Source organism: Crassostrea angulata, chromosome 4, assembly GCF_025612915.1.
Source record: "Crassostrea angulata isolate pt1a10 chromosome 4, ASM2561291v2, whole genome shotgun sequence".
Lineage (NCBI taxonomy): Eukaryota > Metazoa > Mollusca > Bivalvia > Ostreida > Ostreidae > Magallana > Magallana angulata.
In genome coordinates this window covers 48,612,964-48,630,398 of record NC_069114.1, presented here as the reverse complement: position 1 = coordinate 48,630,398, position 17,435 = coordinate 48,612,964, and the positions used below count along the sequence as shown (strand labels likewise).

Sequence of the window (17,435 nt, the reverse complement as noted above, 5' to 3'; positions counted from 1 at the left end):
TTTTTCCTGCAAAAATGCAATTCACCTCAATAAATAACTTACTGAAATTTACTTCGAGTAATATGGTTATACTTCCTATTTTTCTTTTAACTTTTAATTTTTTTTGTCTAATAATTGTTGTTTGCTTGTATGTAATGGAATTGGATTATCATACCCCATATAGTGGTTAAGAAAATTAATTTAACTTGATATTTGTGATTTCAATTAAAATGAAATCAACTTTATTTACGATAACCATAGAATCGTAATATCGCCCATTGCTTGACTAATTAAAGTTTGTAAAAATAAAACATTGACAGTATCAGTCACAAAAAAATTATTTATTGCACAATTAATAACATACATTGTATTTTATAAATAATTCATAAAAAATGAAAATCTCACATCCTACAAAACACACCAATTCAATTCAATTCACTTCAATTTATTGGCCTTGAACTTTACAACTCATCGGAATGCAAATTATTTTACATATAAAATTATATACAAATTTGCAATGTGCAGTAGGTGAGTGGACATATTAAGACAGTATAATCATGTACATATCTTAAAAATGAATGGACATTAATGTATGCTAAGTAGCTTAATTTGTAGCATCATTACAACGTTGCGCTCTCATTTTGAAAGCGTTGACCAAAACTTAACCTAAATAATTCAGTTCCTCTGTGTTGTAACACTTAAAAGTTGAGCTAACTTAATAAAAACTTGTTTTTTGTAATAAAAACTGTTTATATATTTCTTTCGTAATTGACCAGACGTGTGAGATCAAATGTAATGTTCACAATTTTAGCCATGCATGCAATAAATGGAGAACCGATACATTTCAAGCTCATTTACCGATGTCACCTCATTTGAAAACTTGTCAACAACACAATAAAAAGAATCATTCGCATGTTGATATCTTGCTTTGAACCTGTAAGAAAAAAATCTCCATAATCAGTTAACATAATTGTTAATAATAGACAGACTGCTGGTTTAAGGTAGAAGTACATGCCTAAACTGTTCCCAAAGGCGTCCGTCTCACAGATATAAGCGGCCTTCCTGCTGCAGTCGACGTCATTGTACCGTCCGCCATAATAAATCACTGCGCAGTAGTCAGATCCGCCGGAGTTATTCGGCTCTTTGTTCCATGGTCTGTACAAAATAAAAAAAAAAATAAAAAATAAATCACGTCAGGACTATAATTATGAATTATCAGGAAATATGCTCATTTTTAGAACACAAGTAAATAAGAATGTTTAATATAACTTGATAACAAAGAAACTTGATAGTATGTCTACCACTTTATACACCACTTTATAAACCACGTTTTACAATAGTGAGACAGCACACTCACATGAGACCGGCTAAGACCGGGTTATTGAAGTCTGTGTCATACACCCACACACCCTCTGTCTTGAGATCATTCAGACCCGTCCACCACCCCAGGGCCGTGGGCCGCTGCTTCAGTAGATTCACAATAAACGTCTAAAACGCAACACGACAATCGATTAAAATAAAATCAATTATTTCCCTTTAGTTTTAGTCTTGAACATGTAATTAAGATTATACGAGAGTTTAAGAAAGTAACCATGCTTGAATTTAGTCTAGTAAAGTATCATTAAACACAAATAAAATATATCCCAAACAGAAAAAATAGCCTACGGGATCATATCAATGGCTTGTGTGTAAATCATGGTTTTGAGATGATTTCGGTATAGGAAAATTTCACATGCAAATGAGTTAATGGATCATGATTCTCGGGTGATCTGTTAAACTAAACAAATTGCAAGAAAACCATGGTCCTGGTATGATCTGTTGTAACTAACAACTCGTATCAAAACCATGGTCCTGGTATGATCTGTTGTAACTAACAACTCATATCAAAACCATGATCCTTATATGACCTGTTAAAGGACAATTATACAATAATTTCTTAAAGAAAAAAATGACCACTTAATTAATATTTTGCAACAGACAATTATATACTTTTAATTTTTGAAATACATTGACAATTACCAAATATGAAAAATAGTATACATAAATGTCACATGTACTATATCGTTAAGCCAATATAATCTGAATTAGAATGCAGGATCAAAGTCTTCGATAATTTAGATGATAATTATACTGTTATTTCAAACTCTTCTAGCAATTATTACATGAATTGTTCAAATTAAAATATCATGTATGCATTTCAAAACCTAGCTGCAGGTCTGTAGCTCCCGGTCTGAACTAACGATACATGTACATCCATGCATTAGTTCCTTGCTTCACTTAATAAATCACTTGATAGTGTATTGTAAATTAGTCTTTATAAAATATTATTTACCTCAAGTGAATAAGAATATATCCCCCCAAAATACTTCCATAAATTCACTTTATAAATATGCCAAGATAGAGCAAGATGCCCAACAATAACAAATTTTCCTGACATGTACATGTACATGTACATCACATTTAGGCTCCAAGATGAACATTCAAAATTTGCAACTCAACTTCCTGTTATGCAGAAATCTTAATTCTTAGTGGTCAGTTTATCTGGCAATTAACGAATCATTTCAAACGCATGCTCTGTTGCCTTCTAAGATAATAGCACATACCAGAATCACAAGAAAATCATAGCAGACTCAAAACCAAGAAACAAACCACATCAGGATCATACTTCCTTATTTGTCACCTATGATTTGGGTATGATTCATTTAATGGATCATGTCTAAATCATAGAACAAAATCATGAATTTGTGAGTTGGATATGATTTTTAAGTGATTTTGATATGATTTCTTAAGAAAAATTTTTGTTTGGGATATGTTACAAAATCCTCTCGATCGATGACCAATAATCTATAAAGGTTCAATCTTACCAGTTCTTCTTGGTTGTTAATTGCAAGGAGGTATCCATCCATATTCGTAATCAACTTTTGACAAAGATCACGTGACTCATACCACGTGGCCCTGACTTCCTGTGTAGTGTTGCTGATGTAGTAACAGCTGAAGTCGTCCTCTGATGGTGACGATACCCAGCCAGACGGACAGGGGGCATCTATTGGAAGCAAACGGATATAAAGATCATAGGCGTCGGAACTGCTTTTTTTTTGCAGAGTTAGATATAACCATAACCTTTTTCTGCTTGTCAAGATTTCTGATGAGTCTACACCCCCCACTTTCAATTTGCTTCCGATGCCACTGAAAATCGTATAATGCATAATGGCTGCATTCTGTAGCACTAGTGTACAGAAAATACAGATGCATTTTATTGCATGAAAATACTTTGCAGCACTTTTAACTCAAAAAACATTGATTTTCATGAGTTTTATTACCTTCTGACTGAAGTTCACAGATATATGGGAGAGGTTTGAAGCAGGAGAAATCATTGAAAGTGCCGTCTTGAAGTATAAGACCACAGTTTTCCTGTCCATCGAAATCATTAGGTTCAGCATTCCAACGCCTACAATAAAAGCATTACAGTATCAGAATTAAGAAGCTTCAATGTATATATTAGACCCTCATTAAATGAAGTAACTAGAACGTGTTTCTTACACCAAATCCATACTAGCTTTCTGTTCGTTTGTCCAGTACCAAGTTTTGTCAACAGGATGAAAATGGAGACCAGACCAGAAAGCGAAGGCACGAAACCGCATTGTAATGTACTGAATCCAATCCTGTGATGTTTAATCAATTTTGTCATACTTGTAAATATAAAAAACACGGACAAAAGACCTTTTCCTAAACAGTCAAGGATAAAAGAAGACTTCTTTAGTAATGAGCAAGTTGTTTGATAATCTAGACATGCAGCAAAATTGCTGTTGGAAATATGAGTTAATAAAGATCATGGTTTGATTCACCTTTTGGTCTTTGGTAGTAATCTGAAGCAGACGAGAGTTTGTTCTGTGGCAAGCGTCGCTGGACTCCTGCCAAGTATGGCTTGCTCCAGTGTTGAACTTATAGCACTTGTGTCCAGCACGCAACCAATTGTTTGGACAACCCAGTTTGTTCATAGCGGGCATGGCGTCTGTTGTTGTTAAAACAAAAACATTTAATTTATGATCTTTAATGGGTAAAACTGAATATAATTATACATAACATATTCAAAAGATGTAAACGATCACAAGGGTTCTTTAAGAGACCAAGTTGTGAGCTGGCCCTGTGCACACAGTCGATACCCTCGCCCATTTTTTTTTCTAAATTGGACGATAACATTGTCTTGCCAGTTCATTAGTTCGCTTCCAGTGAGCTCGTAAGTAAAGATTTGCATCCTTTTGCGCACTTGCTTTTGGCAGTATTTCAAAATACATGCTATCAATACTGGATAACTGAAAAGGATGCGTCGATCTTGCTTTGGACCTACCTTTAATATTGCAAAGCGTCTGTCACTTGATTACCTTACCTGTAGTTTGAGTTTTGCACACATAATAAGCCAGAGTGTCGCAAGACTCATCACCAAATCTGCCGTTGTTGTAAATCAAGCCACAGTGTTGCAATCCGCCAAGGTTGTTCGGTTCGTTTGCCCAGTTTCTAAAAAGGGCAGAAAGAAAAAAATTTATTGACAATACAGTGCAGTCACATGTTAGATTTTATGTAATTTGTTGCACTCTACAATAAAAAAGTCTGGTGTTTATATAATTTTCTACAGGCAACTTTAATTGGTACACATAATCATATGTCTATCATGGAACTTGTTTACAAGAGGTCTATTTTTTATGAGACAATAACAGTCATTGCCTTACAGAATACCGAGCTGGACTTTTTGGCCGTTCTCCCATCTCCACACTCCCTCCACAGCCTGGTCCGTCATGCCTATCCACCATATCTGACTGGTTTCTGACATTGTCGAAAACAGCATGCCAAGTGTTATCTGTGAAATTAAGTAATGAAACCAAAAATTATTTTAATTTTATACCGCTGATACTTATTGAGACCTTACTTTGTTGAAGTTTCAATGCCTACAAGTTCCTGGTTGGTTTCGATCCTTGCTAAGTAGGTTGGGTTGGTGGTGGATACTTGGTAGTTGGCACAAGTGGCGCTAGCCGCTTTCCAGGAACTGACGTCATACTGCGAGGAGAAAAGATAACAGGAAGTCCCTGACTGCGTCCAACCGTCAATACATCCTGTAGCTGTAAAAATGGATATAAGATAAACCAAACAGCAGCAGCCTTATTCTATGAAGTTCACGAACTGCAACATTATCGTATAGCTAAACACAGAATCAATCATCGCAGCGACTTTTGAATTCCAAAACTTGCATTATGTGGTTAAATGGAAGATTCCCAAAACGTCCCACTTACTGGATGTATACTCGCAGAGGTAGCTGTGTTGTTCCGTACAGTCCTCGTCACTGATGGCTCCCTGGTTGTTCAGGGCTACACAGTTCTCCAAGTGGTGAGTATCGTCTGGTTCTGAGTTCCAAACGCTGAGAAACATTAAAATCAAATGAATCAGCTATGGACTTGATTGGTAAAATGATAATTCGGATGATGATGGATAATGATGATCAGGGTAGCAATAGTGGTGGGTTATGAGACGATAATGATGACAAGCAGGACGATGGTTCAGTGGCCTTACACAGAGTTGCCCGTCGCCAGGGTAGCGGCGGCATTGTTGCCCCAGGTCCATCCCCCGGGATGACCGGCGTCTGTGAGTGATGTCCACCATCTTTCTTTGTATATCTTCTGGTTGTTTATGACCGCCACAAAGTCGAGCTTTAAAATGAAATGGACAGGTTGGATGGTCAGTAAATTAATAATTATATCTGCCTTTAACTTTTAAACATTACATTTTTGGCTATAAACTATCATTTAGTTAAGAAAAGCAAAGTATTTTAGCTTTAAAATTTGAACATTTTCCTATATCTTTTTGCAGAACTCTTTGTCTAAAGGAGGTTGGTATATAGCCTTAAAATGGCCGCCACTATCCAGCCCTCTTAAAGTTGCTTATACCTCGCTTCGTACACTGTAGCAATACTCGCACTGTTCTGTATCTCTGACATGTTGTAAATGTTTAATTTACCGGGTACCTTGCTTCGTAGCAATACTCGCACTATTCCGCACTGTTCTGCATCTCTAACATGTTGTAAATGTTGAATTTACCAGGTATCTTGCTTCGTAGCTATACTCGCATTGTTCTGTATCTCTAACATGTTGTAAATGTTTCATTTACCGGGTACCTCGCTTCGTACACGGTAGCAATATTCGCACTATTCGGTATCCTTGACATGTTGTAAATGTTTAATTTACCGGGTACTTTGCTTCGTAGCAATACTCGCCTATTCTGTATCTCTGACATGTTGTAAATCTTTAATTTACCGGGTGGAAGGAAATACAAAATTTATAACATGACATTACCCGATCGGCCTCGGTGTAGAAATAGAGCAGATCTGAATCCAGTTGTCCACACTCGGCAAAAGCCTCGCTGTATTTTAACTTGTGGTTGCTGAATAAATAGCAGGAGCCGTTGTAGGCGACCCAGCCGGAGCCAAGTGGACATGAGGGGTAACAGAGAGCCCCTGAAACAATGCATTGTATAATCTTTTGTAGAAAAGAAAATAAAAATATGAAGAAAAAAACCCAATGTTTTGCAGGACACTAGGATTTTTAATTGTATGGCAGCTAGAAGCTAGGCTTATAATAATTTTGAAATAATTTGAAAATTCTTTTTTAGAATCATTCCCAATAATTTTTATTTTTTGCCATTCATGGAATTTGTGGGAATTGGCTCTGAATATTGACACGGGGAAGGATCCTCTCCTGCCTCCGCTTATTGAAAGTCCTAGATTGAAGAGGGGTGCTAACCTTTGGACGTGTGATATTGAAATCTACATGTAGAACATATAAACTGTGAAGAATGAGGAAAAGTGGTTAAATCTATTTACTAATCTGATGTTCGTTTGTAATGTGTGATAACACAATCACAGGGAACTCATTCACAATGTAATATCATAATACAGTAAATCTCAATGAGATTTACTGGATAAAACGTGGATAAAACGTGCATATTTATTTTTTTTAATCTTCTATCTTCGCCCTGATAACCCTGGCAATCGGATGGTACGCGATTGTTTAACTAAACCCTTCAATCCACGCATGTTTCCGTGTATCGTGTACTTTTAAAAAGCCCCCATCAGTCTACGTGATATTAAAAACTACCCAACTAAATCCAAAGAGTACCATTATCGCCATGATGATTAGAGTCCTATCTCTCAACAAAGCACGTGCAATTATTTATAATTAAACAATGGTTCAAGAAAAAGGGGAATGAAAAACACAATGTTGTTTCCGTGATGCCCGAGTACTTACCTGTGAATAAAGAGATGGTCAGTGCCGCCAATATATTGATAAACATGATAAATAATCCTACATGTGATTACGGTTAATAAATTAGATCAGCCATCATTTGTTTATCTGTCACCCTATCAGTGGAGATACAAGGGGCGGACATAACATTTTCTGGCCTTTAGATAGAGGACCTGGGACATGTAGATAGTAGGGATAGATACAGTACACGTATTGAGTTCACCACTTTTGACCAAGTGAAGGGATGTGTACATCTTATAAAATTTTTTACATAATGATAAAAATGTTTCGGGGCGTTGCAGGCACGTAGCATCGTTTTTTAAATGTGGGATGGGGGTGGGGGTGGGGGGTGGGCAGACTCATCCAAAAAAATCTTGTAAAAAAAATAATAACTTTCCAAAATCATGATAATCTCAATCAATTTTTTTTGCGGGGGGGGGGGGGGGGGTTAGCGTAGTCTACCAACAACTTCAATCTCACTCTTAATTTCCTTATTGTCGTTTTTTTACATAGTCCCAAAATTCAAAGTGGAGGCTAATTCAATTTTTTATGTGTAAAAACAAAACCTTTTGCTGCAAGAAAAAGTTGAGTGCAGACCCCCTGCCCCCCCCCCCCCCACCCTTTCTGATGTGCCTGCGTTTTTATCGCTATGCACTAATTTGTGATTAATCTTTTGTTATAGACACGTTTCATTGTTAGAAATTGTTTCAATGGAAAACATCGATTAACAAAAAAAAAAAAACACCTGCAAAAATTACTGTATTATAAACTACTCAATTTTTAAAAATATTTCTTACATATGGAGCAATCACTTAAATTACCAATTAATGGTTTTAGTTTTCAAACTCTTGTTTAAAAGATACATTAAGCCGCCTAAAAAAAGTACTGTTTAAAAATAGTTTAAATAGTGCTAGTAATTCTGAATGTCTCACGATGTACAGTTTCTAACCAACTCATTTTAGAGCGAGCGAAACGGGCTGATAGAACCAGTGCGCGCGGGAAAAAGAACGAGCTAAAACTACAGATTCCTCAAGAAAATTTTAATAGATGGACAATTATGAATCATTTTGACATTATTATATTAGACACTGTGGCAAACTTTTCTGTTTGGTTTATATAGTGTCGAGGACAAAACAAAAACTTACTTAGATTTGTCCAATTGATGACTTTAGATAAAAAAAAACACCAATATGAAATTGAAAAATAAAAATAAACTAGAGCAAAGCTCGTTGCAAAGCAACGAGTGGGTCTTCCGTTAATGTCGGAAGTAAAGCTCGAAGTTCCTGTAAGAAGCAGAGCTCATAAACCGATAACAAGAGTAACTAAAATAAAAAGATGAAAAAAATCGAATATTACTGGTACGACTTAACAAAATCCGAATGATTTCAAGAACGACTAAACAAAAAAAATCCGAATGTGTTCAAGTACGACTTAACAATTATTTTTGGTACGAGTTAACTTTACTTTGAACATTACGCTATTTTTTAAACCAAGGACGCGGAAACAAAATTTCCGGAAAAATCGATTTTTGAACCCCGATATCTCCGTAATGCATTGTCCGATTTTAAAACGGATTTCAGTGTTAGATTCAGCTTGATAAGCTCTATTAAAAACATATTCATTTTTGATTTGATCAGAAAATTCATTTTTTCGAAAAATTTGTTTCACTTCCGGTTTCGACCGGAAGTGACGAATTTTTATTTCCAGCCTTATTGCACATGTAAATTGCCAAATTCATAACCACAGAAAATTTCAAGACTCTATCTTAAAGCGTTTTTGAGAAATGTCGCGGACAAAATGACTTTTTTTTAAGTTTAAAAATGACGTAACGTCAAAACAGAATTGACGTTGTTATGGAAACTTTAACATCTTTGAGGCATCATAATTGCACATAATCCCTGAAAGTTTCCTTCAAATAATTTGAAAACTTTTTGAGTTATGAAGCCGAAAAGGAGTCAGAAAAAAAAGAAAAAGAAAAAAAATAATAATAACTAGAGCAAAGCTCGTTGCAAAGCAACGAGTGGGTCTTCCGTTAATGTCGGAAGTAAAGCTAGAAGTTCCTGTAAGAAGCAGAGCTCTTAAACCAATAACAAGAGAAACTAAAACGAAAAGAACAAAAATCGAATTATTCCTGGTACGACTTAACAAAATCCGAATTATTCTGAGTACGACTTAACAAAAACCTTTCAGATTTCAAGAACGACTTAACAAAAAAAAATCCGAATGTGTTAAAGTACGACTTAACAATTATTTTTGGTACGAGTTAATTTTACTTTTAACATTACGCTATTTTTTAAACCAAGGACGCGGAATCAAAATTTCCGGAAAAATCAATTTTTAAACCCCGATATCTCTGTAATGCATCGTCCGATTTTAAAACGGCTTTCAGTGTTAGATTCAATTTAATAAGCTCTACAAAACACATATTCACTTTTGATTTGATCTGAAAATTCATTTTTTCGAAAAATTTGTTTCACTTCCGGTTTCGACCGGAAGTGACAGATTTTCATTTCCAGCCTTATTACAGAGGTAAATCGACCAAATCATAACCATTGAAAATTTCAAGCCTCTATCTTAAAACGTTTTTGAGAAACGCCGCGGACAAAATGACTTTTTGAAATTTTTAAAAATGACGTAACGTCAAAACGGAAGTGACGTTTTCAAGAAAACTTTAACATCTTTGAGGGATAATAGTTTCACATTATCTCTGAAAGTTTCATTAAAATCAGTTGGAAACTTTTTGAGTTATAAAGCCGAGAAGGAGTCAGAAAAAAAAAGAAAAAGTATAATAACTAGAGCAAAGCTCGTTGCAAAGCAACGAGTGGGTTTTCCGCTAATGTCGAAAGCAACGCTAGAAGTACGTCTAAGAAGCAGAGTTCTTTATCTAGTAACAAAGAAACCTAAGTACAAAAAGATAAAAAAAAAATCGAATGATTCTTGGTACAACTTAACATAATCCGAATGTTTTTAAGTACGACTTAACCAAAAACCCTTAACCATTTCAAGAACGACTTAACAAAAAAACCCAATGTGTTTAAGTACGACTTAACAAATTTGACTTCATTTTAGGTACAAGTTTACTTTACCTTGAACTAACATCTTTTTTCTTAACCCAGAATGCAAAATTAAAATTTACGTAAAAAATCAATTTTGTTTAAAACATAATTCTGAGCAACTTTTTCTCTTCACTGCTTTTCAAAGGGTTGACCTTTCGTACTGTGTGCTCGTTGCGTCATTAATTGTCAGAAACTTATCGATGTTAAGTTTACTTTACTGTACCTCTGTGAATATTTTCTATGTAAAATTACTATGAACCAGACAACATTGAAATGGTGAACATTTCAAAGGACCCCGCTTATGTAATTTCAGAGAATTCTGCTTTGACCTTGACCTATAACTTGAAATTTTTCCAGCTGGCATAGAACTTTTAATTCAATTTCATTCCTCCTAACATACATGCATTTTTGTTCAATCTGACCAAGATTAAGCATATTTGGAAAATAATCTACTATTTAAAACTAATTTTAAAAAGATCTGCTATGACCTTCACATTGACAGACTTGGTTCAAGGTCACTGCACGCCATTAACCAATAAACTCTGTAAAGGTAAAATATTAGCCAAATTGGGGCTAAAAGGAGAGTATATCTATGCTCTTAAAATATGGATTTTTGTGTGATCTGATATGACCTTGACTCTTCATCTACCGGTACAAATATCATTCGAGGTCATTGCATATATTTTGATCAAAGGCATCTTGTGGGTGAAGTATGAGGCTGAATGGAGCAAAGGGAGAGAAGATATACTCCGGACAAGGATTTTTAAAAATATAATTCTGCTATGACCTTCACAGTTTCTTTTCACTGAAAATAGGTTCAAGGTCACTACACAGCCTTTCACCCTCTACTCAAACGCTCTGCTTATGTGAAGTCTGAGCCAAATAAGGGTTAGTAGAAATTATATATGCTCTCAAAAAAGGATTTTTGCATGATCCGATATGATCTTCACCCTTTACCTAGAAATTTCATGCAAGGTCACTGCACATCGTTTAACCATAGAGACACTCTGTGAGTATAGCCAGATTGGACCAAAGGGAAAAAAGATATGCCCCAGACAAGGATTTTATATATATAATTCTGCTATGACCTTAACCTTATACCTAAAAACATGGTTCAAGGTCACTGCACATCCTTCAACCAAAGGAACCCTGTGGATGAGGTATGAGCCAGATTGGGCCAAGGGGAGAGAAGCTATGCTCCTGTCAAGCCATCTCGGATGGACAGACGGACAAATTGATCACTAGAAGGCGCCCGCATAAACATGCCTTTTTATCTAATTTAAAATAGTATCCATGCTATCTGCCCATGGTGAATAGTCATCAATATTTACAATATTTCACCAAAAAATAGCTTTTAAAAATATTTGAAAAGGTAAAAATTGTAAAAACCCCAGCGGGATTCGAACTCATGACTCACAGGTTCCTAGTAACCCTCTAACCCACTGTGCTAAGGAGTTATGTGACCATTTTTGAAAAGAAACTACATGTACTTATATAATTACACTTTATTTTATTGTTTATTTCGATAAACAATACGTCACAACATGGAAGTGTCCCATATCACCTTAAACTCGGAACACCTCTGACCTAATAAGATCGCATCATTAAATACAAAGTTTGATTTAACTCTAATTTGTTTATCATCAAGAAATTGTGCATCGCTGACAAATAAAGTTTTCTTCTGTATAATGAAATACCAATTAACTGACTATTCGGACAATAGCAAGTTTATTGTCCCACTCCACAGCAACTATTTCCTTTGGCTTTGCCTCATTAAATAGTTGCTGTCTTTGGGGACAATAAACTTGCTATTGTCCTCATACCCAGTAAATACTAAATAGGCATATAACATCCCATCCACCTACATTTCATGTTATATAACCTCCCGTTTGTAACCTTCAATTTCACTGTAAAGTCAACATATCTGTCATAGCCGCAAGTTTCACAATTTATTTCTGCTTCTCATGTACTTAAAATCAGGGGCCTTAATATTGCTTACCAATTCCAACAAGAGACATCCCTCTAACTATTGATAATCATTAAAATTCATTTCATGAATCTACGCAACAATGATAAACCTTCAAGTACAGTCACTCTCAATTTTACAAAAATATTGACGGTACTTTATCCGAAACTGTTCCTTGTACCTTTAACTTAGTACACTAACATTTTTATGAAAAGACTAAGAAAGCTAATGCAATTCTGAGAAAAAGAATACCACATATTGCCAATTCCATTGAGGTTTAATAAAAATATGGCCATTTAAGTGAACCCACCATTTCCAATTTCCTTTAGTAAACACAGATTTACAGGGTTCTCCATAGTAAAACATCTTTACCTGACCTTTTAGAGGTCAACTTTTGTTCAACCACCTTTAAAAAGAAACCTTATTCAATACAACATACCCCTACATGATATAATCATGATAAAAGCTTCACATCACTTAGAAATACCCTTACATGTATACCCCCCACCCCCCAATCTTTTGATTTTCATAAAAAGTCATGGTTTGAAATGTTTTACCTAATTTTATGAAACGTGTGGCAATTTCCTTGAGTAATTTCTCACACATATGAAAACAATCATCAATGATTCTAAAATCTATATATGATAAGAGTTAAATTTGGCCCCCATAATTCGCCATTTTTTAAGTGTTCCGGGTACAATAAAATGTTAACTCATTTTTTAGAAGAGTTGATATGAAATACATTTTTCATCTATTTATTTGATTTATTTGCACTCACTGGTAGTATATGACGTCAGAAGTGACGCCATTTCTATAATTCAATCAAAATTAGCCAAAAATTGACATTTTTCTTATCTATTTACAAATGGGATATATAGAGCGCATGCTTGAACAAGGAAAATATTTTTGTCACTTATTAGTCTTGGCTAGATACATCTCTGATTAAAACATTTTATTTGTTCAAGAATGCGCTCTATGTTTTCGGAAGGAAAAACTGCTTGAAAACAAGCTATTTTACGCTAAAAATGCCAAAATGGCGGGAAAAGGTTGTCTTTACAATGTCATATTTCTAAATTGTGGGCACTTGAACTTAAATGAATATTATGTAAACATATCACATACATATCTGTACAAAGAAAACAAAGAATGATAGGAAAATGATGATGTTCGTTTTAGGGGGCCATTTTAGGACCTTATCATATATAGTCCTTTTGATCTTTATTTGTTTATTGTATGATTTGTACCATTTTAATTAACAAATAGACAGCTGTCCTGCTTGTGATTTCTTGTTTTCATGAAAAAAGTAAGCTAACAATCATATTTAGTGAATATCTAATCTATTCTGATTTCTAGTCTCCTTCTAACCATGCTAAAACAGTAAGTTACAACCTACAAGTTAGACATCTGCCTTAAATTAAAATTAAATTCAAACACACCCAGGTAGCTGGAGACAGATCGAGTTGATTTCAATGAAAAATTTTCAAATTTGACATGTTTTTCTACTTTTTTTTATGCATATATACCTTAGAAAGGTAGAAATAGGTTGTTTCTTGTTCATTTCAAAAGTAATTATCATAGCAGATGTTATTTCAAAGTCAAATGTACATTTACATATCCTACATGTAATCTTAATGCAGACAATTAAATAGAGGGGGGGGGGGGATTTTTCAATTATGTAAACACATCTAAATATCTTTATGAAATAAAAAATAAAGGAAACATAATTACATACTTTTATTGAAAAACAAATTTTCACAGCAATTATGAATTTCTTTATAAACAGCCTTTATTTTGTTTTCATAATTTCTTATCAAACACAAACCACAACATGGCATGATGCTTTCTTCAAGTTCCATTATTGTTTATGCATTATCGGATTTAATTTGAATTACCGGTAAATAGTCTGTAGAACACAAGGAATATGCATGTGGATAGAGGTGACAGGTTAATCTCAGGAGCTGACCCACAAGAATCAACAGGTACCGGTAAAAGCCATGTGGTAACAAGAGTCTGTTTTGAGCTGAAATGAAAAAAAAAAATAATTAGCTGTGTTTACATACATGTACTAGTAATAGCTGTGTTTACATTAACATATGCATAGTATTTCTGGAAAAAATACACTGACCATGCAGTGTAATAGGTATGACATATCCCAATACATGACATAACATTTAGGCAGTACAAGATCAAAAATTTGCATATCAAGTCATAATTATAATATTAAAAAATTTTCATAGGTATAAACACTTATCAAATTGAGAGAGAGAGAGTTTGAGAGAGAGAGAGAGTTTATTACCGTACTTGTAGTGCAACAGTCAATATTTCAATTCGTAAATTACAAACGAATATTACCCACCGAACAGCGTCAAAGTACATGTACTGGTATTAGCTTCTGGTATACCATTTTTTATCAATTCTACTGTGTTTTTTTTTTTGCAAATAAATTTAGCAAGGGTTTTTGCTTATTTTCTTATAAATTACATGTTTTAAAAACAATACTATGTGTAATAAGCATAAAACATGTATGAGTAAACTTAATGAAGAATTTTTAATAGATTATTTTTCACAGAATGTGGTACATTACATGTATGTCAATATTTATAAAACTAGCGTATATTTCGTGCGCCATAAATTGCAAGTTTTTTGTAAATATCATTTACTTGCATGATAGGTATATATGGTCTAACCAAAATTTACTTCACAAAGCTACAGCTGTATGTACCACATATATGTTTTGTCACAAGTATACATTTAAAAAAAAACAACCCCAAATTCCAACAGTTGAAATAAACTCAACTCATTCTCTGATAAGTTCATTGTGTTTTGTGCGTGCATATCTTATTTGTCTGCTGCAACAGCAGCCAATCAGCGGTAAGCTGAATCCACAAAAAGAAAGTTTGTGTTTTAGGAGCGGGTAAATTGTTTATGCGACACTGTCAAGAAAACCACACCAAATAATAACAGGAAACATAAATATTCACTTATATGTATTGTGTTGTAAAGTAAAGGTTTTTAACACTTATTGCATCTTGCAAAACATGTGATGACCCTTAATCATCTGTCATATATCTGATATACATGTATATGTAAAAGATGGGAGAAATAACGACGGAACAAACTGGGATTCGAACCTGGCCCTCTGAATCTCTAGTCAAGTGCTCTACCAACTGAGCTACATGTATCTTGCACCGGTATTCAAACCAGTCTGACCGTCACATTCCTTCCCCCTTAAATGATCTTCACCCTCGAAGATTACCCCTGGCAGGAGTTAACCTGTTAGTTCCAGGGGTTGGTCACAACACCAATATTGTAACAGGATGGGAGAAATAATTAAGGACCAAACCGGGATTTGAACCAGTGGGCCCCCTGAATCTCTAGTCAGGTGCTCTACCAACTGAGCTATCTGGCACTGGTATTCAAACCGGTCTGATCATCACATATATAAAGAATTATTTTAAACAATGTTGTTCAATAAAAAATAACACGCGCAACCTTCCGTTTTTGTCTGTAATTAATCAATATTGGCGTGCGATCAGTTCTCGCCGAGTACCATTTCTCACCAGTGCATTGTTACGTCATTTTATCAACACATAAAATTATATACGAAAATATGATGTTACAGTGCACCAGCGAGAAATGGTCCTCGACGAGAACTGCTCGCAGGCCAGTACTGCCAGTAGTCAGATTAAAAAAAGAGAATAAAAAATTACATTTAAAACATTAACAAGGACAATTTAAGTACACGTACATCATAACTGCTAAACAAGAAAAATTATGTGAATTATTTTAACTGGTAGAATAGTACGCATAGTTCTAACTTGTAACCTACATGTACAAGTACATGTAACGGGTACCCGTTGGTCTGCTAAACCTTTCTAATGATACAATGATTGGCATCATAAAGATATTAAAGTCATGTTTTAACTCTGAAGTCTGAAGTATACAATTTTATTTACTTGAAGTTATGTCTACAGGATATTCATGACTACATTTGGAGCCTTCTGCACAAGAATATATGATATGTTTCTACTAAATTAGACCCTGCTTTGAATTTTGAGTTGAAAATTCACAATCTGTTATTTTTTTAAATAGATAAATTCAGTTACCCTTTCCAGTCCCCCATGAACCTCGAGCGAGTCTAAACATCCATGAAACATGTAAAAATTACACGTTAGCCTAGTAAACAAACACCCACACCATAACAAAAACAAACAGTGTGCACGTACTTACATCTATACTATATACTAAATTTTAACTTTAACTTTTTTAAACTTTAAAAGGAGTAAAAGCCTCACCTTCTTCAGTAACATCCACATAAATCACACACTTTAATGTCCATCTTTTCCCCTTTATTACTCGTAGCTTATCAACGGCTGATCGTCGACAGAAGTGTGGCTGTCAGAATTTCCTCGTAAATGGTAAACGATTCACACGAGAAAAATATCCTCCTTAAACAAATATGTAGTATTGTTCCCTGTGCATGTTCATATGTTTCACAGTAAATTGAAAATGCATTTGTACGTCGAAAGAATACACAACTTCTCTTCTGCATTACGGCTCTCTCTTTTCTACAATGCCGTTCGTTACTGTTTACATTCGGCGCGCGCGCGGGGGTTACAAACAGGGGCGCCCCGACAAATAGTTGCACATAGAACGTTAAAATAATGTGTGTTCATTGAATTCATAAATGATATAGATGAAAAAAATGAAATTGAATCACAACTATTTATCTAAGACGCAACACAACGTAATGCAGTATATGCCTGGGCCTTAAAGTGGCATTTGTTCGCTTGTGTGTCTATGTAGACAAATTAACTCGTTCATGTAACGTTACGATTCACACATATTTGTTTTATGAAATTTGAAAAAAATAGGGCACAGAACTTTTTAAATTTGATACCAAATGACATTATTTAATATATTAACAATAACTGAATTAATTTTTTTTCATAAAATGATAACGATTTTTGCTATCAGAAAAATACGTGTATGAGCTGCTGACCCCTAATTATAGGGGCCAGCCCTTTTTTCTTAATTTTAAATGAAAGCTCTCGTTATTCTAAACAACTTTTGTTCTATATGTATTAACAAAATATTTTTAGTTTAAAGGTTATAATACAAAAAGCAACAAAATTTCAGCCCCAA

General features: G+C 34.6%; 1 protein-coding gene across 1 annotated transcript; it reads right to left on the bottom strand.

Moving 5' to 3' along the window:
* Positions 1 to 281: 281 nt before the first annotated feature.
* LOC128181305 (macrophage mannose receptor 1-like) lies at positions 282 to 7,422 on the bottom strand. Its single transcript, XM_052849661.1, has 14 exons — positions 7,272 to 7,422; positions 6,321 to 6,481; positions 5,542 to 5,678; positions 5,265 to 5,389; positions 4,927 to 5,093; positions 4,707 to 4,834; positions 4,367 to 4,494; positions 3,825 to 3,991; positions 3,520 to 3,641; positions 3,300 to 3,427; positions 2,844 to 3,022; positions 1,337 to 1,467; positions 995 to 1,134; positions 282 to 913 (listed from the first exon to the last, which is right to left on the bottom strand). Exons 1-14 carry the CDS (start codon positions 7,315 to 7,317, stop codon positions 843 to 845), a joined length of 1,830 nt encoding a protein of 609 aa, XP_052705621.1. The 5' UTR covers positions 7,318 to 7,422; the 3' UTR covers positions 282 to 842.
* Between the last annotated feature and the right edge of the window lie 10,013 nt (positions 7,423 to 17,435).

Bases quoted from the DNA above. Each gene is read 5' to 3' on its own strand.
- LOC128181305 (XM_052849661.1), bottom strand. From the start codon at position 7,317: ATGTTTATCAATATATTGGCGGCACTGACCATCTCTTTATTCACAG. The intron at 5,390-5,541 runs GTAAGGCCACTG...AATGTTTCTCAG, and splicing joins CTGGCGACGGGCAACTCTGT to CGTTTGGAACTCAGAACCAG. The intron at 3,023-3,299 runs GTAATAAAACTC...TGCTTCCAATAG, and splicing joins CTGTGAACTTCAGTCAGAAG to ATGCCCCCTGTCCGTCTGGC.